This window comes from Scardinius erythrophthalmus, assembly GCF_964197995.2.
Source record: "Scardinius erythrophthalmus genome assembly, chromosome: 3".
NCBI lineage: Eukaryota > Metazoa > Chordata > Actinopteri > Cypriniformes > Leuciscidae > Scardinius > Scardinius erythrophthalmus.
In genome coordinates this window covers 19,259,650-19,281,380 of record NC_138223.1, presented here as the reverse complement: position 1 = coordinate 19,281,380, position 21,731 = coordinate 19,259,650, and the positions used below count along the sequence as shown (strand labels likewise).

General features: G+C 38.1%; 2 protein-coding genes across 6 annotated transcripts in view; one reads left to right on the top strand and one right to left on the bottom strand.

Annotated features, from left to right (window-relative positions):
• Positions 1 to 8,249, top strand: part of trim2a (tripartite motif containing 2a) — a 41,515-nt gene extending 33,266 nt beyond the window's left edge. For both annotated transcript variants that reach the window (XM_081362079.1, XM_081362080.1), the window contains 7 exons: positions 1,586 to 2,312; positions 3,598 to 3,701; positions 3,852 to 4,019; positions 4,233 to 4,401; positions 5,937 to 6,007; positions 6,183 to 6,323; positions 6,546 to 8,249. In XM_081362079.1, the coding sequence (XP_081218205.1) occupies positions 1,586 to 2,312; positions 3,598 to 3,701; positions 3,852 to 4,019; positions 4,233 to 4,401; positions 5,937 to 6,007; positions 6,183 to 6,323; positions 6,546 to 6,698 (1,533 nt within the window). In that variant the 3' untranslated portion in view covers positions 6,699 to 8,249. The remainder of the gene's footprint in view (positions 1 to 1,585; positions 2,313 to 3,597; positions 3,702 to 3,851; positions 4,020 to 4,232; positions 4,402 to 5,936; positions 6,008 to 6,182; positions 6,324 to 6,545) is intronic.
• Positions 8,250 to 9,152: 903 nt separating this feature from the next.
• The window catches only part of tmem131l (transmembrane 131 like), a 67,639-nt gene continuing 55,060 nt past the window's right edge, over positions 9,153 to 21,731 (bottom strand). For 3 of the 4 annotated variants that reach the window (XM_081362076.1, XM_081362075.1, XM_081362077.1), the window contains exons 21-34: positions 19,870 to 20,012; positions 19,204 to 19,390; positions 17,095 to 17,280; positions 16,846 to 16,992; positions 14,497 to 15,037; positions 14,234 to 14,364; positions 13,709 to 13,845; positions 12,556 to 12,732; positions 12,144 to 12,222; positions 11,936 to 12,045; positions 11,705 to 11,834; positions 11,541 to 11,617; positions 11,312 to 11,448; positions 9,153 to 9,780 (exon numbers count right to left, since the gene is read on the bottom strand). In XM_081362076.1, coding sequence (XP_081218202.1) covers positions 9,466 to 9,780; positions 11,312 to 11,448; positions 11,541 to 11,617; positions 11,705 to 11,834; positions 11,936 to 12,045; positions 12,144 to 12,222; positions 12,556 to 12,732; positions 13,709 to 13,845; positions 14,234 to 14,364; positions 14,497 to 15,037; positions 16,846 to 16,992; positions 17,095 to 17,280; positions 19,204 to 19,390; positions 19,870 to 20,012 — 2,497 coding nt within the window. In that variant the 3' untranslated portion in view covers positions 9,153 to 9,465. Of the gene's footprint in view, positions 9,781 to 11,311; positions 11,449 to 11,540; positions 11,618 to 11,704; positions 11,835 to 11,935; positions 12,046 to 12,143; positions 12,223 to 12,555; positions 12,733 to 13,708; positions 13,846 to 14,233; positions 14,395 to 14,496; positions 15,038 to 16,845; positions 16,993 to 17,094; positions 17,281 to 19,203; positions 19,391 to 19,869; positions 20,013 to 21,731 lie in introns of all 4 variants that reach the window. The other variant, XM_081362074.1, reaches the window with a different exon arrangement.

Sequence of the window (21,731 nt, the reverse complement as noted above, 5' to 3'; positions counted from 1 at the left end):
GCCTGCCTCTTTCTTATTCAAAGGGCAGTTCTCGACCCAAATAAGCTGCAAAGTAGAGTAGACTTGTTTATTCCTTGCAATGTTTATTTGCATGCATGCTAAATCTTGTCTCCTGCCATATCAGTCGCACTGTTTTGCTGTGGTGAATGATTAAAAAAATTAATAACTCTGTAGCACATGCTTCTGTGTGTGGGTCTGACATCAGTCCTGGCATCTGGCAGTGCGTCATATGGGAATGATTCATCTGGAAGAACCAGACCAACTACAGAGTCAGCCTTTAAACACAAAGTAAACAAAGTCAGCACAGCTAGTAGCTAGCAGGCACAGATAGTTTGGGGCATTGTAATGGAAGAGGACTGTGATAAACAAGTTGAGGTGAGGTAGGATTCTGAATTGAGTTTGTTATGGAGTTTAGTTTAGTTTTAGGATCAAACTGTCAAGTTTTTCCTCATTTGATATTTGTTGTATTTGAAATGACTGAACAGGGTGGCTTTATCAAATCATGGATCTGTCACTGTTGAGTACATTTGGTCCTTGTCATGCTATGCTAACTAATTCATCAGACCATGATATTCATGATAGAATGTTTTTATAAGTACCAGTTTCGGTAAATGATTAGCACTTGTACATGTCAGGAATTGATGTTCATTAGAGGTGACTTATGTTGTCCAGTATATGCTTTTAGCACTTATTAACTGCTAGCATTTGTTTGTTTACACAGACACTGGGCTCCACATGTGAAAATGGTTTGGTTTTTAGTAGTTTAATTGACAGCATGTACTTGATCTTACACAGAGTACAAAAACAAAACCTTATGATCATGTTGTCCAGCGTGACTGCCAATGTTCAAGAGAGCACATTGTGCTTTAATGGAAGCAAAAACATCCGGTCTTCTGTTCAAATTAAGTTAAGAGGATCACACAATTATTGCATTTGATTGGTGATCTAGAAATAATGCAAAATATTAAATATTTCCTCTCATTTAATGTCTTTCTTTTACATTTTCTAAATTTAAATCTAAAAACACAGACTTTTGGACCCCATTGTATATGCAGTTTATATGTGTATCATCATCTGTTTGTGCTGCTATGTCTGTGTGGCTGCAGATCTAAATATTTATGCCATTGTGAACAAACCTTTTAGGCTCAGTTGGATTCAGGAACACTTATTTGTAGCGTTGGGCCATTAAATGAGTGTTATTGTACGCCCGAACACCGATTGGTTCTTTCAATGGCGCGGCACCAGCCAATCAGAAGTACTTCCAAATCCACGTAACCATATCGCACCCTAGCCTGCGATCAGCACGCTGCGTGATATGAATACTTCTGTTATCCCTCCTCCTCCCCAGCACCACCTGTAGAGATATGCTACTGGGGTTCTACCATTTTTTACAGCCGCCTTTCCTTTGTTTGTTATTTTTGACTAAGCTGAACAAATTATTGTATTTGCTCAGCAGCAGCGTAGCAGATCTTGTCCGCCAAAATCAAGCCTATGTATATTTAATGCCCATGCCAATAAATGCTGGTTGAAATTTTTCCACTCTGAGAGTTGTCATGACTGAAATATAATTTGTATGTCATTGCAGGTGTTGCAAGCTCAGCTGGAGTCGTTGCTGCAGGGGCAGGAGGGCATATGCAGCAGCTGCAGTTTCACTGAGCAGGCTCTTAATCACGGCTCGGAAGCTGAGGTCCTATTGGTCAAGAAGCAGATGAGCGAGCGTCTTGACGAGCTGGCCAATCAGGAGCTCCCACTTCAGCCTGAGGAGAACAACCAGCTGGACTTCTTGGTGGAGACCGACGGTCTTCGCAAATCCATCCACAACCTTGGTGCTATAGTAACCACCAATGCTGTAGCCGCAGAAACTGTTGCCACCGGTGAAGGCCTGAGGCACTGCATCGTGGGACAGCAAACCTCTGTGACCATAACAACAAAAGACAGAGACGGCGGACTGTGCCGGACAGGAAATGCTCTGCTCATAGCTAATCTTTCTGCCTCTGATGGCACCATAGTGGGGGAAGGTGAAGTCACGGATCATAAAAATGGCACTTATGAGTTTGTATACATGGCCCCGTGTGAGGGCCGCTTCACGCTCTCGCTGAAGCTCTATGATCAGCATATTAAAGGCAGCCCATTCAGCATACGTGCCAACAAAATTTCAGAGATCTCCCTGACTGCAGACGCAGGCAAGAAGCGCCTCAAATCTCCAGGAAGCAGCCATGTGAAACAGCGTGCCATCAAGCGCCCGGCCAGCATGTACAGCACCGGCAAACGGAAAGAAAACCCAATTGAAGATGACCTCATGTTCCGAATCGGTATAATGAGCTCACATTCCTTTTGTCTGAATCCTGTCCTAACAGATTACATAAGAAATTAACACTACTACAGTCAGGTCACTGTAAAAGGGGATTGCTTTTAATAAATAAAAACCTGATCGTTTGATGATAAAGAGGAACATACGCTTTTATATTTGTAAAAACTATTAGGACAAATATTTGTATATTACTTTTGCTGAGAAAAGTATCTATTTGTTAAAGTGCAATAGCTTTTAAATTCCCAGGTGTTTTGTGGATCTAATGATTAGTGTGTGTCCAATATTGGTCGATATTATAAATATATATAAATCTATACTCTTAATAAACAATTGAATATCCAATATTGGCAGATGATAGACAATAAAAATGAATCATCAGTTTTGAATGATTGTCCACAAAAATACAATAATCCAGCATTTATATTATCCTGGGGGCGCATTACAGAAAGATCCTAACTTTATAATCCTATCTTATCTGTTTGGTAACCATGACAATTTCAGTTAGGACCTCATGTACTGTAGGACAAAAGCTATTACAAAATGACATTTCTTAAGTGCATAATCTTATCTTAACTACAGATAGGAAAATGGTATTCCAGAGGCATCCTAACCCCAGTGGTGTCCACTGGTGTAAAAATTATAAGTAGTTATAAAATTATAAAAATCCCATAATAGCCCTGTCTAAGAATGTCGTCACATTTTTTAATGATACAAGATGAAGAACAGCGATGTTTGATGGTGGCAAGACTTTGTGAACGCCCAAATGATGTGCTGCACTTTGACAACAAAACACTGACAAATAATTACAGACTCCTATGAAATAAAAGGATTAGGCTTTGCCTTTTCTACCAAGCTTATCAAAACCTTACATAATGAAAAGCACCACTTATTTTTCTCCATTTTAAACAGTTATTTCTATTATCTGAGTTTTTTTCGTTTTACTTCGCAGCAGCTGTTTACGTGTAGTTGGTTGCTTGGTAACAGACCTGAGAGTTGATTACCGAACTTGATGGAGGGGTTTAAGATTTCCTAACTACAGATAAGATGAGATTTTGTAAGATAGGATAAGAATCCTAAATCAACATAAGATTTGCTTCTGTAATACAAATTTGTGAAAAATCCTAAATGAACTTGTCAGATCTTAACTTTAGACTTAAGATTGGAAGTTTCTGTAATACATTTTTATCAATGAAAGTTTAATTTCTGAATGAAAAATGTTTGTTTATCTATCCATCTATCCATTCATCCGTCCGTCTATCTATTTTTTATTTACTTTTTTTCCATAGGAACTAAAGGCAGAAATAAGGGTGAGTTCACCAATCTGCAGGGAGTTGCTGCTTCTTCTGTTGGCAAGGTCCTGATAGCAGACAGTAACAACCAGTGTGTTCAGGTATACAGTTCTACACCTCACCTGACTAATCACAGTTTAAATTCACTCTTTTTTACCATCGTTCTGTGGGTTGCTTAATGTCCTTTTCATTTAATAAAACAAGTAAGAAAACAAGAGCTTAATTTAAGATGTAAATTGTTTCATTTGTAGATATTTTCAAATGATGGACAATTTAAGAGTCGCTTCGGAGTGAGGGGCCGATCACCAGGACAACTTCAACGGCCAACTGGTGTCGCTGTGCACCCCAATGGTGACATCATCATTGCTGACTATGATAACAAATGGGTCAGCATTTTCTCCAGTGATGGCAAGTTTAAGGTATCTCCATCTGCTTTTATTATTAGTTTTATTAAAGAAAATTTGAACTTTTAAGAATTTATGGCAAATAGATTTGTACCAAATACTTGTTAGTATGAGAAATATTTGCTATTGGCATGTTTTTTATAAATACACTTAAAGGAAAATTCTTTCAGGTTGAATTTTAACACTTTTTTTCTCTCTCTCTCTCTCTCTCTCTGTGTCTTTTTTCAGACTAAAATTGGCTCAGGGAAGCTCATGGGTCCTAAGGGTGTATCGGTTGATAGAAATGGCCACATCATTGTGGTTGACAATAAATCTTGTTGCGTCTTCATTTTCCAGCCCAATGGAAAACTTGTTTCCAAGTTTGGAAACCGAGGCAACAGTGACAAGCAATTTGCAGGTACTTGCCTTGGTTACATACTGGCACTTATTCAACCTTCACATGCTATCCGAATTATTGTAAATAGAAGTTTCCTAGTAAGAAATTGAGCATGAATGGCTTCGCAAAACATGGCTGAGTAGATAACCATTGCTGTTGTGACTGTTAAGTTTCATTTGTTCAACTTTCTTTTGCTGTTACAATCATGTATATAAATAGCCATTTGATGCACATTGTATGTATTTTATACAGCGAAAACGTCATTTATTTGAAAGAAATCCCAGATTCTAGATAACACGGTGAATGTATACAATAGCGCAGGTAATGTTTATGTGATTGCCAACAAATTGGATGCTACATTTTATTCAAAATCCGCTATACATTTTAGCTTTAATAAGATTTCCCTAAGAAATAGGCAAGAATAAACCTGGCATCTTCCATGATTCCTATTTTTTCAGACAAAACAGCACTTTAAGGGGATAGTTCAACCAAAAATGAAAATTATGCCATTAATTGCTTATTGTTCCAAACCCGTAAGACTTTCGGTAGTCTTCAGAACACAAATGAAGATCTTTTTGATGAAATCTGAGAGATTTCTGTCCCTCCATTGACAGCTACGCAACTACCACCTTGACGCTTCAGAAAGTTCATAAAGAGATCGTAAAACTAATCCATATGAATTGAGCGGAAGAGACTCAGATCACTTCATATGATGAACAAATTAAATTTAGGCTTTTATTACAGAACATAAACAGAAGCTCAACCGAACCTGCTTGACGCGTGAGAACAAACCTCTTGCTCTCGTAACACACGTGAATGAACCTCATTGGTTCTCACACGTCAAGCAAAACATGCTTGAGCTTCCGTTTACCACAACTGATGTGTGAGTTGATGAATGTTTATATGTGAATAAAAGCATAAATTCAATCTGTTCATCATATAAAGCAATCGCGTCTCTTCAGAAAATTTTGGACTAAACCACTCAATTAATTTGGATTAGTTTTACGATCTCTTAATGAACTTTTTGAGGCGTCAAGGTGGGAGTTGCGTAGCTGTCAACAGGGGGACAGAAAGCTCTCAGATTACATCAAAAAGATCTTCATTTGTGTTCCAAAGATAAACGAAAGTCTTACGGGTTTGGAACAACATGAGGGTGAGTAATTAATGACAGAATTTTCATTTTTGGATGAACTATCCCTTTAATACAACACAGTCATACTTACGACTTCAGAAGAAAGAATTAGAAAAATGTAGATAACACATGAAGGCGGCATTAATCTAACGACCTTGTCCTTGCTCAAATTGTTTCAGCCTTCAGCTCATACAGTATCTAAAACAGTGTTTTCTCTAGCTAATTTTTCAACCAAAAGGAAAAGCCACATAGCACAAATGTTATGTTGATTGTGTAACCAAGCACTTTTATGGGACACTTAATGACAAAAAAGAACAGGAGAGATTTCATCAAAAACAACAGTGACTATTATTGAGTAGACTAGTGGGATGAGGGCTTTAGTTTACCAAAAGTTGAATGTGCAACTCTTCTTTTATTTTCATAGGTCCCCACTTTGCAGCAGTGAATCAAAATAATGAAATCATTGTGACTGATTTTCATAATCATTCTGTAAAGGTACATTTTCCTATCCTATCCTATAATAGTCATATTCCTAAAATGTGCTGTCTTGTTAGCCACCATTGTGGTTACTTTTTGAAAAACAGTTGACTCATACCTGTTCAAAGTCATTCAAAACCTCAGTCTTTTTAAATATTGATGTGTTAATGCAGATTGTGTCATCAAATTGCAGGTGTTCAGTCCAGAGGGGGAGTTTCTACTGAAGTTTGGGTCGAATGGCGAAGGAAATGGGCAGTTTAATGCACCGACAGGTGTGGCGGTAGATGCCAATGGCAATATTATAGTGGCCGACTGGGGCAACAGCCGGATACAGGTAACACAGGCTTAGATCAACTGAATATTTCAAAATATTTCACAAAAATGTGTGATTGGTAGCCCTAACAAAAAGTTTTAGTTTAATCAAAGTAAACACATTAACTTGTGAGATTAAGTAAATGTTGAACAGTGTGATGACTGACAGCACATATATTTTAGTCATGTCAGGGAAAAAATAGTAGATTTAACATCTTTATATCATCCATCTGTGGGACTCCAGGTGTTTGACAGCAGTGGATCCTTCTTGTCCTACATCAACACCTCCGCAGACCCTCTGTATGGCCCGCAAGGATTGGCTCTCACCTCTGATGGCCACGTTGTGGTGGCAGACTCTGGGAACCACTGTTTTAAAGTATACCGTTATCTACAATAGCACTTATTCCTTAATGCTGCCGCCCTCGTGCCAAATGGGACCCTCATATTGCATTGAAGTTGTCGTTGTAGCCTCGTGACACCCTCACCTTGGAGAAAAGAATAAACCCGAAGGAAATGGGATTCTGTACCCTGATCATAGAGGTTTGCAAACCTAAAAACATTGATTTTGCAATTCAAAGGAATAATTCACCCAAAAATATGAATTCTGTCTTTTATTTTTTTTTACCTCATGCTGTTCAAAATTTTCCATGGAATATAAAAGGCACGAAACGAAATTTGTTATTCATTGAAAATCATCGCTGTAACTCAAATCAAATAAATTGCGTAAATGGCATTGATGCATCATTTTCGTAATTGATTTCAGTTTCAGTGAAGAGGATGATAAACAATGTATGTTCAATTTTATCTTTTTTAATTGCCATTCATTTGTATGCAAATCTGTCATGACGAATGAGTTGTGTGGACTACTTTTTCGATTGTTTTCCCACTTTCATTATATGAAAGAGACCTTTTGTGCTCCATGGAAGAATGTCACGATAATTTGTAACAACACGAGGAGGAGTAAATTATGACAGAAATGGAATTTTTGATTGAAACTGTCCCTTTAAGAATTAAACAATATAGATTTAGGTTATGCTGTTCTTCACTTATTAGGGGAAGCGTTTGTTTCTACTGTGTGAATCTGAATGTTCTTCTTTCAACACTCAGCTGATTAAAAAGGGAAGTATTGGCATGTATAAGAATTTAAGTAATGCGATTCCAAACTGCTATTAAATTTGATATATCTACACATCAAACCGACAAAATAATCTCACTATGGTGGGCCAGTATCACCAATATTTGGCCAGAGTTATGTTTAAAAGTGATGTCAGGAATATTTATAACTTATACCACAATATATGTGCTTATGACTGTGATGTGCACAACTGTGGTCGGTACAATGTTTGTATAATGCAATTACTGTACATCTCTGTAATCACTTTAACCCATAATATGCAAGAAACAAATCACTTGATATGCTGTTTAGATATCTACAAAAAACGACCTTTTTAATATCAATGCACTGAATTAAAAAGATGCTAATGAATTTCTCTTATTCATTTCTCAATTCGTGCCATAAAGAGAATTGACCAGAAAAAAATCAGTGATGTATCAAATGCGCAAAATTCACCCGATGCACTTTGTGAATTAGCACCACAAAAAACATGTAACATGGTTTAATGTTTATCAGAAGACATGCATTAGTTAGTGATGATCATGTGTTGTGACTTGGGAGAGTGGTTATTTTGTGTTGTTCATACTCATGCTTAAACTGAAAAAGTGCCCTGTGTTCTTTTCAAGTGTACTAATGCCAAACAGATAAATGCAGAAAGTGAACCTTCCTCGTCTGTCTGTTCTCATGTACAGTCCCGTTGTCATAAACATGGAACTAGTGCTGCTTGTTTGCACAAAAATATACACAATTTTGCATACATTCCAAAATGTATTTCTTTCCCCTTTATACCCACAAACCTGATTTTGAAGCAATAAAGCTTGAATCCTTGCTCCTTTGCTGTATTAACTTTTGTGGCATAAAACACCAAGTATGCTTTCAAATTTGTTTTACAGTAGCTCCACGTTCATATGACCAGTGTTAAATCGTTATACTTGCGCAGCACACTGCATTATTTGAACTGTTCCGCATATATTCTATTCATTAATAGTAAATGAAAATGTAAGTACTTAGTTTTACAAGGACACTTTCATTTTCTGTGTTGTACTTTAATGACTATGAAAGCAATCTAGAACCTCAGTTGGAAACAGAAGACAGTAAGGTTACATTATTTTTCGATGCTCCACTTTGTAACTACATATCAACTAACTCTCATTAGAGTACTAGTTGAGTATTAGTAGACTGGTAGGGTTAGAGTAAGTTGACATGTAGTTGCAAAGTTAATTGTAGTTAATAGAATGTCTTTTGGGGGAGCATCAAAATACAGTGTTGGCAGATAATAAGCAGACAGTCTACTAATACTCTAATGAGAGCTAGCAGACATGTAGTTGCAAAGTTACTTATATAATTACTAGAATGTGGACCATCATAAACCCTCGCAGCTTCACGACAAAAAAAAAGCAACTTCCCTCTGCTCTTACGGAGTTCATCAGGACTCAGCTTGCAGTTGTTTATGAGCATTACTTTCCAGCCAAGAGCACCTCTCTAGTCCTCCTACAGTTTAGGGTAAATTTCCTGTATATTGACATAAAAATTCTAACAGCTTTTTTTTAGGGAAAGCATATTATAATCTCACAAATATTAAAAAAATTTGCTTAAAAAGTCCCTGATGTCATTTCAATTAATTTTTTGCAGTGTCCATTTTTGAAGCGAGTGGCTCTCAGGTTCATTATAATGAATAAAATTGCTAAAGTCACCATCATCTAGAAAAAAAATAATTTCTAAAATCTAAATGCTTTAGGAAATGAGAAAATATTTTATTTTATTCAATGTCTGCCAAATTTGTCAACTATAAACTCTACGTTGTCTGATAGCATGTATTTAAACAACTGACAAAATTAAACCTTAAAGTAATTCACAACACAGAGTCAAATACAAAACCTTTTTTTTTATTTTCGATGGTCAAACTTGCAAAACATCTAGAAAAATATACAACAAAATGCTGAACCTTACCACAACAACAAACATAAAAGAAAGAAGAATATTCACATTTTCCCCAATTAGAGATAAAAGCACATTCTTTTTTTCCTCATTATTCAAAAGCACAGTTTCCTCACATTTCCCCACAGTAGCCTGAATCGTTGGAGAGCTGAGAGTTGGAGCTCCGGTTTGAAGAGGAGTTCCATATGTCCAAATTCATGTGTGGTCCAAAAGGATTGAAGCTGGAGTACTGTTTTCCCGGGCAGGCGCCGCCTGGTTCACGGCTGAAGGGTGCGACGGGTGCGACGGGTGAGATGGGCGAGTGGGGCGAGACGGGAGCGGAGCGCTCTGGGTGGAAGTGGTTCTGGTAAGGCTCGCTTTGAGGTGTCCAGATAGAGCCAAATAGACTGGACATGGGTGACAGACTTCTGGTTCCTGAAAAGTATGGCTGGAAAAGATAGATAAGGGAAAAATTGTCAGTTTTTGAGCATTGCTTTAATATTCCATGTTTAACAAAGAATTTACTTCTCAATGAGGACAAACTACGCACTTTAACAGGAAACGTGTGCAAAAAGGGTGTTTCTAAGGTGCTCAGAATAAGAATGTCCAAATTGTTTTTAAACAGATGCCATTGTAAACTCTTTTTTTCTGCATTAATTTGCATTGTGAATTTTCTGCCTATATTTGTATTTCACACTTAATGTACTAGTTTAAATGTTAGCATGAGACTATCTCTTAACTTGCAGCTCAAGAACTGCCTTATAGTGTTAAAAAAAAAAATCCGATACATATCGATTCTGAATATTTGAAACATTCAATGCCATTCAATATCCTTTGAGCTGCATGTTTCTTGCATGTAAGCAGCTCACGATCTGGGGTTTTCAGTGTCTTAGAGCGACTCGCTTCACAGTAAACGGAGCAAACGCCATCCCTGCATTTTACAGTGCATTTGTAATACAATTGTAATATATTCATATCTATATCTTAAAAAATAATAAGGATTATTTTTATATGATCTCTCTCTGAGTAATCTCAGACAACAGAGTTTCAGCTGATAAGAAAATACTTTAGCTGCCTTTCCACCATCGGGCCAAACCGATCTTGTTTCGACCCAGGCGGTACGTATGGTTCCAATCCTGAGTGGCGACGTCACTAAACGCATTCTACCAGCACGGTTGGCTAACTAATTCTAGGTCGAGAACGGCTTGCAATCGTGTTGTGCCAAACCAAGCTTTAGTGGAAATATAACAGGAACCGCTCCTTACCGTCCTCAGAACCGCTCGGCCTGATGGTGCAAAGGCTTTGATTATAGTCAACCAAGATACTGTTTCAATTTTATGCCTTTAATTGTTGCAATTTTTGTCTATGGTATCAAGACAAAAAACTACAGGCAAAAACATTGTTTTTCATGCACTGGTCAATTTTGAGATTTTGGGCTACTTGACTTTTCATAGTGTTGCTTCAGACTAGTGGAAAGAAAACACCCAAAATTCTTTTATTGCACTTTATCTATTTGTGTTTTCACTTGCACTGCAACCGGAAATCTCCACTTCTGTAGTACTTGCACCAAAAGTTACAGTTTTACATTCTATATTCTGAACATTTTTACTGAGGGGTTTGTTCATATATCGTTCACCTGACTTTATACAACATTTTATTACTAAAATCATTGCCTCTTATGTCAACAACATAAAAAAAAGAAATTTAAGCCTGGCTTTAGCCACTGTTCGGATTTCTATTCTGGGAAGGTATGCAAATTGGTGCATATTTAATTAGTTACGGCCTCATTTACATATTTAAACATTATATTTCAGAAATGTAATCAATCAACTGGGGAAGGAAGGGAATATCAGTAAAAACAAAAACAAACAAAAAACATTCACCTGGGGTGTCCTGCCTCAAATATCGATATTTTTCAAAGTATTGTATCAAAGTTTTTTTTTGTGCTTGACAAGAACAAACACTTGTGTAAATCTCACCTTGCTCCCCACACAACTGCCAGTGTCCCATGTGGAGTTGATGTCACGGGCTCCATTCTGTCCCCAGACTGGCTGATGGCTGTGGGTCATGGTTTGGCTTTCAGGGCACGAGAATGCATTTTGGTAATTGCCGTTACCTTCACGGACAAAACAAAGAAAAAGGTCACTCATCCTTCGGTAACTATGTACTACAGTGAGACATTTCTCATAGTGAGAGAAAACCCCTCACCTGTTGGCATGTAGTTGGCCTGATCACTATAGGGATACTGACTGGTACACTGGCTGTTCATGTTGTTCCACGGGAAGCTGCATAATATTGACACATAAGCATTTGAATTTGTCAGTGGATGAAGTCAAAATAAAATACAAAACAACTACAAGCCTGAGACATACCCGTCATATCCGGATGGGGGACTCTGAGGGACAAACGGAAGAGTTTCGGTCATGTTGTACCTGAATCCATTGGTCAGGGGAACGGAGGCGGCTGACCATGTCTCTTCAATCACATTAGAGCCAATTACGTCTGTGGAAACCAAAATGCATAATCGCATAAATAAAACGCAAGATCGCACATCTTAACCGTAACGATCCTCTCTGTAAAAACAATGTGAGAATGTCCCTCACCGATGTTTTTGTCCACACCTGCAGCTACATCAGCGAAGCTCTGAGGGAGTACAGGGTCAGGACAGACTTCTGGGCTTTGGCATGGTTCCCTGACATATAGATTGTTCATGCTGAGGACATATGTGTAAATAGATTGTCAATCACACCTAGATTACTCTCAATTTTCTAATTTTTTTTTTAACTCAAGTGATTAAGTCACTCATTTTACCTTTGGGTTTTGTATGAATGGTTCATGTTCATGTAACATTCCCGATCTTTTGGATATGGGTGGTACTGTATGTTGTCTCCTAAAAAACCAAAGACCAAACAGCAATTTTGATTAAAATGTTATTCATAATAATTTCTCTTCTCTTCGCTCACGCCATGTCGTAATTACCCTAGGCTCGAGATGACAAAATGTCCTCTGCTCACATCCTTGGAGTGTGAACTGTGTGTTTCTATTACACTATCAATGTCTAAATGAAGAGAGAAGTAGGAGCTCTCAGAAAATTCCCCCAGTTTACGTGCTGTAATTACGAGCTCTACGAGGACATGAAATCTCGAAATGATGGTAATTTCAACATGGCGTGAACGCACCTACGGTACAAAAGTGTGTAGTAAGCGCATGTGTGATCTCTTACTCCTGCAGGGATGTCTGTTGGGGTCTCTTTCTCCCTCTATGCTGCTGGCACTGCTCCAGCTGCCCCAGGATCCTCGGCTGGCTCTTACACTGCCTGATGAACTGCTCGAATCAGAGCCTGACTCCCAGTGCAGACGGCGCTCTGGACACTTACGCCTCGGTCTGACTGAACACGTGCCTGCGTTTGTGTAAAAAGAAACCGATTAAAAGAACTGATGTGGAGCATGTGGGCTGATGTGGGTGTACACATGTATATATGTACATGTATATACATATATACATGTGATTTGAAAATTCAGCTTTGCATCACAGGAATAAATGACATTTTAAAGTATCTTAAAATAGAAAACAGTTCTTTAAACTGTAATGATCTTTCACAATATTACTGTTTTCACTGTATTTTTGATCAAATAAATGCAGCCTTGGTGAGCATAAGGCCGTGTGTCCACCAAAGTGTTTTTAGCCAGCAGAAAACACTGGGCACTCTGCAGAAAACTCCTAGCTGTGGGCGCTTGAGAGCGTTTCGGCAGCGCAGCATTTTTTCAGTTGAGACGCTTTGCTTGTTATGATACGAAATATCCGCGAAAGTGTTACTAGTATCTCATTTCACACATATTTTGCTTCTGTGTTGATTCTATATAAAAATGTCGATACAATGTAACGGATTTTCTCTGGCTCTTGTTTTAAATGATTGTTCCATTATTATGCTTGTTGTTGACATCTGTTAACGTTGTACAAGCAAAATGTGGCGGTTGGTCGGTGTGGTATTTGTCCCACCCATCCTCCACTGTGATTGGACGGCTGGGTAAAAAGTGACAAGTGATGAGCGCTGCGCTTTACCCAAAGTTGAACATTCTTCAACGCCAGGCGCTTAGTGCTTCAGCGTGAAAAAAACACTCAGCGCCTCTTTACGCTCTTGCTGTTTTAAAAACGCGGCACTCCCATTGAAAACAATTGAAAGAATACACCAGCCGCGTGAAAAAATGCTTTGGTGGACACACGGCCTTAGAGACTTCTTTAAATTTAATCATTTAAAACCATTTGATGTTATCTTGAACAACTGCAGTAACATTAGGATGTTCAGGAACACTGGTATGATGTCATTCACACATGCAGCAGTGAGACAGAGAAACTGCTGTACATCACTTCCTCACCATTGTGGTGTTTGAGAGGGCTGTCTGGGTTGGTTCCTATTTTAGGTAGTTCAGGTTTCATGTTGCGGGTTCTAGCAGCATTACGTGGAGGTTCTCTCTCACTCTCTGTCACCATGACAACACTGTTTTCAGGAAGTCTGTTGGGTTGCCAGAATGAAAGAAAAAAAATACGCTAGGGATGCACAAAATATCGGCAGATATATGTTCATTTTTAATGTTATCATTATTGGCCCGACAAGAACATTTGGCCACCATATCCACCTTAAAATATGGCTTTTGTATTTGTATATTGCGGTCAATAATGGTTTTAAAATGCTAAAAATCAATGTAGTGTATTTATAATAAAGGAAACATAGTGTGGCAATGTTCTTTAGTGTAAAGGTAATAATAACTTTGGACTGAATCAAAATCCAGTGGATCATGATTTAAATCAATCCTCTGTCAAATCACACTACTACTTGTAACACAACGTAACTAACAAAGTGTGCTCTAGAACATTTTCATCGTTTCATCACAGACACGTACCCAGGAATGAGCTCAGCTGCCTTCCTGCGACTCCTGCCTGTGTTTTTCTTTGCTTTGGTGTTGGCGGCAGACACTCCAAGTTCTGCATCTTTCTCAAGTCTCTTCTTCTGACCGCCGCCTCTTTCTATCTTCTGAAGGAGGGGCACAAACAACTCATTTTTCTTAGTGAGGTGAAAAAGAAAAAAGTGAAAAATGTTCACAGAGGCAGATCTTAGCAGCGTAAAACGAAAGGTGATGCTCTTATGCTGTATTATAGCTCTTACCTCTTCATCTACATAATCCCTTTTTTCAGCAATGATTTTTCTTTTACACTCCTCGCCTTCCATCACTTCATCTGCAGGCTGAGGGACAACGCCTGCTGTGACGTTTTCAGGTAGTCTAGGAACTGTTTCCATAGGAAACATATCAGCTGGCAAAGCCTTGTCCTCCATGGATTCTCTAAAGTGCTCTTTCTTCTCAGCAGGGAGAAGGGTTTCATCAAATATGTCATTGTTGTTGTTGTTATTACAAACTTCTGGGTCTAACTCATAGGTGTGATCTCTATCTTCATCGGTTGGAGGGTTGCAAAAGTCCGAGGTAGCAGAAACACTAGCAGCTGCAGATGCAGGGCTATTTTTATATCTACTGTAGAGGAAAGACACTTTAGTCTGCTTCTTTGGAGGCTGGGAAGAACCTCCAGAACTTTTCTTGGATGAGGACTGCGAGCGAATCGTCCCATTGGCCACAGCTGGAGATCCCCTCCCCTTGCCTTTGTCAGAGGGGTGGCTTGTGTCAGTGTAGTTCTTACAACTGCCTTTTCCTCTACTAAACAAACAAACAAACAAAAAACTATTAGTTAAAGCAACAACATGTAACTTTTCAACCTTCATAATATATTTCCAAGACCCTTGTGATAGTACATCGACTTACAATAGGTTGAATGAGACGTCTGCCAGAGCCTGACGGGGTCTGTATCGCTTTTACTGGCACTATGTAACTTCGGGGTGCGGGTAGTAACCAGAGCTCAAAAAGAACTACAAAATTCGACTGCTTTACGGCATACGTCACTTTGCCCACCACTTCCTCAAATGTGGCCAACCAGCGCGTTTGTTTTCGTACGTCTGTTTTCGTCATGGCTGAAGCAGCAGCGAAACGTAAGAAGTCCAAGGTTTTGTCGGAGTAGAGTCGAAAGAGGAAAAGGGAGAGTGATAAACTGAAAGGCAGGACGAGGATCAATATGGGTCGAGCGTTTGCTCGCTGGCGTGAGCTTATGGAGGAGGAGAGTTACCAGACCGATGCTGACTTGGCCGTCATGCTGTTGAACTAGTAAGTAACTGTAAATTGCTTGCATACTATCTTTAGTTTTTCTAATCTGTTGTCTGCCTTGCTACGTTATGGAAACTATCTGGTCCTCCATTTATTTATCTTCATGAATCAGCTAGTAGATGAGCGAATTATCAATCTGGTAGCTAGTAAACACTAACATGGTAGTTTTAGATGGTTAGGATGCTATCGCTATCATTCTCGTTCAGATTTGAGCATTGCAATCGACATGCAAATCGCAAATGTTTGAGTTAAAATGTTTAGTCTACTAAACATGTATAAATTATGAAAGGGGGAAGATTAATAATATTATCATTGCCCATATGAAAAAAAACCTGCATGCTTCATATACAGTAACCGTAAATCATTTTACGACAGCGGTAATGGACAATTCCGCTTCCAACCTGTAGGGCGACCGCAGAGGAAAAGTTCCATGTTGTTGCTTTAAAAATTGGCTCCAACTCATACAATTGTCTATAATAAAAAGCTAACTAGAATCAAGCCAAAAAAAATTGAACCGTGTTACGATCATCGTAACATCACATATTGCTGCTTGTATTTCCAGGTAAAGAAAAACACAATAAACACATAGAAATACAATGTGCAAAAACCACAAACTAAAAAGAAATGCCTTTTTAAATAATAATAATGTTTATATAATAAAAGTAATTATTTATGAATATTAGATATTTATTTTACAGTATTAGTGAATACTATTAATTTTGTTATATTTTTAATAATAATTATGTTTATGTTTATGATAATGTTAATTTTTTAAAAACTTTATTGAATACTAGATCTTAGATTTTACAGTAGTAGTAGTATAAACTATTTACTATTGTATTTTTATTATTAAATAAAAAGGCACTGCTTGATAGTTTGTAGTTTATTTATTAATGTTTATTTAATAAAAGTAATTATTGAATATTTGTATTGAATATTAAATCTTTATTTTACAGTACTAGTAGAAGAATTAGCAATAATAATAATTTACTCCTTTGTTGTTGTTATTATTTATCATCATCATCATCTTTTACTTTGTGTGTACAGTACAGTTAACAGTTTTTAATACAATTCTCATTACAAATCTTGTGCAATGATGTAAACCTCTGTCCACAAAAATGTTTGAATTGTAATATAAATATATAAAACAGAGCAACCCTAACTCAGAGCACCTGAGTTTGTGTGGAGAAACACTGACTGTAAACCAAATCGCTCTAAGACACAGAAAATATTTTATTGTGTGTGTGATTTCCATTTTATTTGGATTATTTGTGCAGCCCTGATAACAAATGTTGATGCTGACTCACCTGACACCATTTGAGGAGCTGTGGTTGACACTGATATTTTCACGAGGTACAGAGTTGTGATTGCTACGTGGACTTGGAGTGGAGAACTCGCTCAGAATGTGCTGAGCTTGATAGAAAGCCATCAGACACACACCAGCTAGAGAGGAACTGCAGAGAGAACAGGTTTGATATTAATGCACAGAATCCATTTCAAGTTGCATGCACAAGGTACCGTTTCATGTGGTTTAAGTATGTGTATGGGTTGCTAACCAGGTCAAGACCAGTGTGATGACCCAGAAGGACTCCTCCCAGCTGGGTCCTGGTACCACCTGAGCACACAGGGGCAGCATGTGGTGAGGCAGAGTCACATTGAGGGTGAAGTGGAAAATGGAGCCACGCTCTGTTACCAGAGTCAAGTCTCTGATCACCCACGAAGACGTGAAGTCTGGAGTAAATCTAGAGAGATACAGAGAGAACGGTTGAGATGGGGAGAAAATAAACAGACAAGAAAAAAAAAAAAAAAAACATTGAGAAAAAAGGATGATGGAGTACATGGTGGTATAGAGTGGTACAGGGATGGCATATATTTGTAGGCCAAAACCCAAAAACGAGTTCGCATTTTAGCACTTCCGGTTTCATCGACCTGAAGTCAATGGGTTTTTGGTTAAATGCTTGAAATAAGGTCTGTGTGAACACAAGTTCAAGATATTTTCAAGTTTTTTTTTCTACGATATAAAATACATCAGTAATACCTTCTAAAAAAAAAAAGAAGCTTTTTAAAGCTTTCACTTAAATGGGACTACAGAGGTTGTCTCATCTACTCACTAGTCCGCTTTGTAAACGAGCTACATGACTTCAGCGTCACCACTAAGCTTTCAACAACTCTTTTTTTTTTTTTTTTTTTTACATTTTCGCTGAAAGTTTGAGTTATAATAGTTTGCAGGAGTTGTTGAAAGCTTAGTGGTGACGCTGAAGTCACGTAGCTCGTTTACAGCCTACATTTAGCTTTTGTCTTCAGCCAATTGTTTTACGCGTCAAAAAAATTCTAAAAGTTGTTCATTTGTGAAGATTATCATGATGAACAAATGTTTAAGAATCATAAGATTTTGTTAGTCACAGACGTTATTAGGCTAACTTCCGAGTTGGGATTAAAGGGATAGTTCACCCAACCAAAAATGAAATTTCTGTCATCATTTACTCACCCTCAAGTTGTTCAAAACCTGTATGACTTTCTTTCCTCTGTGGAACATAAAAGAAGATATTTTGAGGAATGCTGATAACCAAACAGTTTCAGTTCCCATTGACTTCCATTGTATGGACAAAAAATACAATGAAATTCAACGTGAACGGAAACTGTTTGGTTACCGAAATGCAGCTTTTGGGGTGACATGAGGGTGAGGAAATCATGACAGAATTTTGAACTATCCCTTTAAAAAAAAAACAAGCAGGAAAAATAAATAAATAAATAAGAGGCGAATGACAAAAGCAAGGCAGAGAAATGGCAGCCAAACTGAATAATACAAAATCATTAGATGCTGCTAAACATTTAAGTTTTATTGACTGTAGACCACAGAAATAGAATAGGCAATAGGAACAGTAATTAGCATGAAAAAGGGAACCTAAAATGGGCTTTTACGTTGTCTCTGATCAGTCAGGTACTTAAGGGTCTAAATCATAAATTTCCTTTCAATTCTTCAGTGTATTTTCACTGTGACCCTTCCCAGTTTAGTCTTACGCAGTATTTGTAAAAATACTGTATTTGTCTTTTTAAATAGATATAGAATAGAAGAGAAGAGAAAGTGTTAGTGTTAATGGATCAAGTGTTGCCGAAAAAGATGCGTCTTTAGCCGTTTCTTGAAAATGGCAGTTGGGCAGGTCATTACAGTCCAGGTGAAGGTCAGAGAAAGTGATTTTTTGCCCTTGAGATGGCACCACGAGACGACGTTCACTTGCAGAGTGCAAGTTTCTGGATGGCACATAAGTTAGGAGTAATGAGTTTAGGTAAAAGGGAGCAGAGCCAGTGGTTGTTCTGTAGGCAAACATCAGTGACTGGAATTTGATGCGAGCAACTGGCAACCAGTGCAATTTTGTGAGGAGAGGTGTGACGTGTGCTCTCTTCGGCTCATTAAAGACCACTCTAGCTGCAGCATTCTGGATTATTATTTCATCAGAATACAGATATATATATTTTTTTTACGAAATCTACCAACAGCGCTAAACAGACACAGACAACTTTCTGCAGAGAGCATAGGCTACACAATGTTACTGTCCTAAAGTTATTTGTAAAACAGACTTTATTTCATCTCGAAAAATCTTCAAGGAACGGCATAAGAACTGCACTCTGTTAGGAACACTGAAACTGAAGTTGCACATTCTTACGCAATGGTGATTTCTGAGGATGAGTTGTAGTCCACTCTGAAGGTTCTGCAGTGCTGCACCTCAAAACCGTAACCCTGACATTTATATCCATTAATGTTCATGGATACTACAGTCAACGGCAACTCGCCAGCATTCTCCACTTTAAAGCTTTTCTGGATGGCAAACAAGGGCTTACTTGATCGTAAACCTGTGAAAAGACAAGAAAGAGAATAAAAATGCAGTTAATGCATTTTGTGTCATTGTTTCCTCTTTCGTTATTATTTATGAAATACTTTCTACTTTCAATTCTGCACATTTCATTGACTTTTGTTTACAGTAGCCATGATTTTGTTATTGTTTATTATGTAACAACATCACATTTTATTGTCTGGGGTCTCTGGAGATTCCAAAATCCTGAGTGTACATTAAAAAATAATAGCTTATAAGGGTTAAATTCTCAGGGGGTACTTGTTAATATTTAGGTCAAAGGTGTTCGGCTGACAAAAAAAGTTTGGGAATATCTGGGTAATTCAGAGTAACTGAAAGGACTAAAATTTATTTAACAAACATAAATAATTCAAGAGAACAATTAATTTGTAAACAATCACTACTTCGACCAGCCCTAGTGTACTTTTCACCAAACTCTGAGAAAGGAAACGTCAGGAGTGGCTCAGCTGTGTCTCTCACCATCTCTGCACTCCATGAGAGTGGACTGGGGAACGTTGAAGCGCAGTGAGGCTGCAGGCCCGGGGAGCTTCCCTCCCACCCTCAGGAGCTCCTTTGCCCCAAATCCTTTAACCAGAACCATGTCAAACACGGTCAGGTTGTTCCTGTTAACAGACAAAGCCACAAAAACTGAATGATAACATCTAGCAAAAACACTCGAAGAAAAAAAAAACAAAAAGCGTGGTCACATCAGGCAAATAATGTTTATTGTCAATAGTGTAACGATGCACAGCTTAAACAGAAGTCCCTATAAACTACAGATGAAACTGTATGAAAATTTCATATCACAATTATAGTGACCAAAATGATCATAGTTATCAATATCATGAAATTGTTAAAATGCGCTGGAATCGCACTAAAATCATTTAACAAAGTTTTACATCGAAAAAATAAAATAAAAAAATAAATAAATAAAATGAGCGTCACAATGCACTTTTGGGTTTTCATAAACAATAATGTATATATGATGATGATACATTTTATTTATATTGCGCTTTTCTCCAACCCAAAGCGCTACACAAAACAATATACAGTCTATACAATATACAATAAACAGAAGTTAATGATAGTACACTTAAGAGACAATTAGCATTTTTAAAGAGAAGGGTCTTTAGAGACTTCTTAAAACAGTCCATTGTTGGGGAATTTTTAATCACAAGAGGAAGTTTATTCCACAACCGTGGAGCTGTAACAGAGAAAGAACGACCAGCCATCGACTTCAATTTAAATGTGGGCTGCAGAAGAGTAGAAGAGTCGGAAGAGCGGAGAGAGCGAACTGGAGTGTAAGGAGCAACTAGCTTAGAAATATGCCGGCGCTATCCCATGAATGGCTTTATATGTTAAAATCAAGATTTTAAAATCGATTCGTGCCCATACTGGAAGCCAATGGAGTTCATAAAGAACAGGGGAAATATGCTGCTGAACAGTTGTGTGTGTCAATACATGTGCGGCCGAGTTTTGAATGTACTGTAATTTCTTAGTATATTTATTTCTTAGTATATTATATTTTTTATTTTTTATTTTTAGAATGCCCATAAGCATATTTGTTATCAACTGTACATAAAAAAAAATCAGATTTTCACATTGGTTTGAACACAATGGCAGACAGGCTGAAGGCTGCGTCCTCCAAAGGGCGCATTCGTCACTAATAAGGCTGCTTCATTAAAAGTAAACTGACGAGTCCAACTAGTCAAACGAGTCCGACAAAGTCATAAAGAAATTTCAGTAATTTATGCTTCACTAGGAATGGTCAGGCTCAGTCCTTTTTATAAACATGAATTCAAAATATAATAAATATTTATACATTTAAAATGTACTTTTCAGATACAAGACATCCGACAAATACGACATCGGAAGGACGCAGCCTTCGAAACGAGACCGTAGGTGGCGCTTATGGAACACAAGAAATAGAGATGTTTCCCTGGTAATGGCTGTACACAAACTCAAGCAGCGCTGGGATAACAAACACTACTTTACATGGAGGTAAATTGAAAAGAAAATGCCTTCGAAACTTTTCTAACAAATGTGTATGCTAAATGTGACCACGCTGCAGTAGGGCAGGGCGGGGCTGAGCTGAAAGCCATGGGAACGGAGTGAGGCCGGTGGAGCGAATGTTAATGAGCGACACACCAGTCTGGAGTCCCATGGAGGAGCTCCAGAAGGATAAACGGAGGAGTGATGAAAGGGGAAGATGAGAGAGGACCAGGCCTGGGACTTAATGCTGTGGTTTTGGTTTAGTCTATGCGGCAGTCATCCATGAAGGGAAGCGTTTTAAGTCTTACATTGAACGTTTGCTAGTTCCCGTAGCCTCCTTCCCTGAGCCT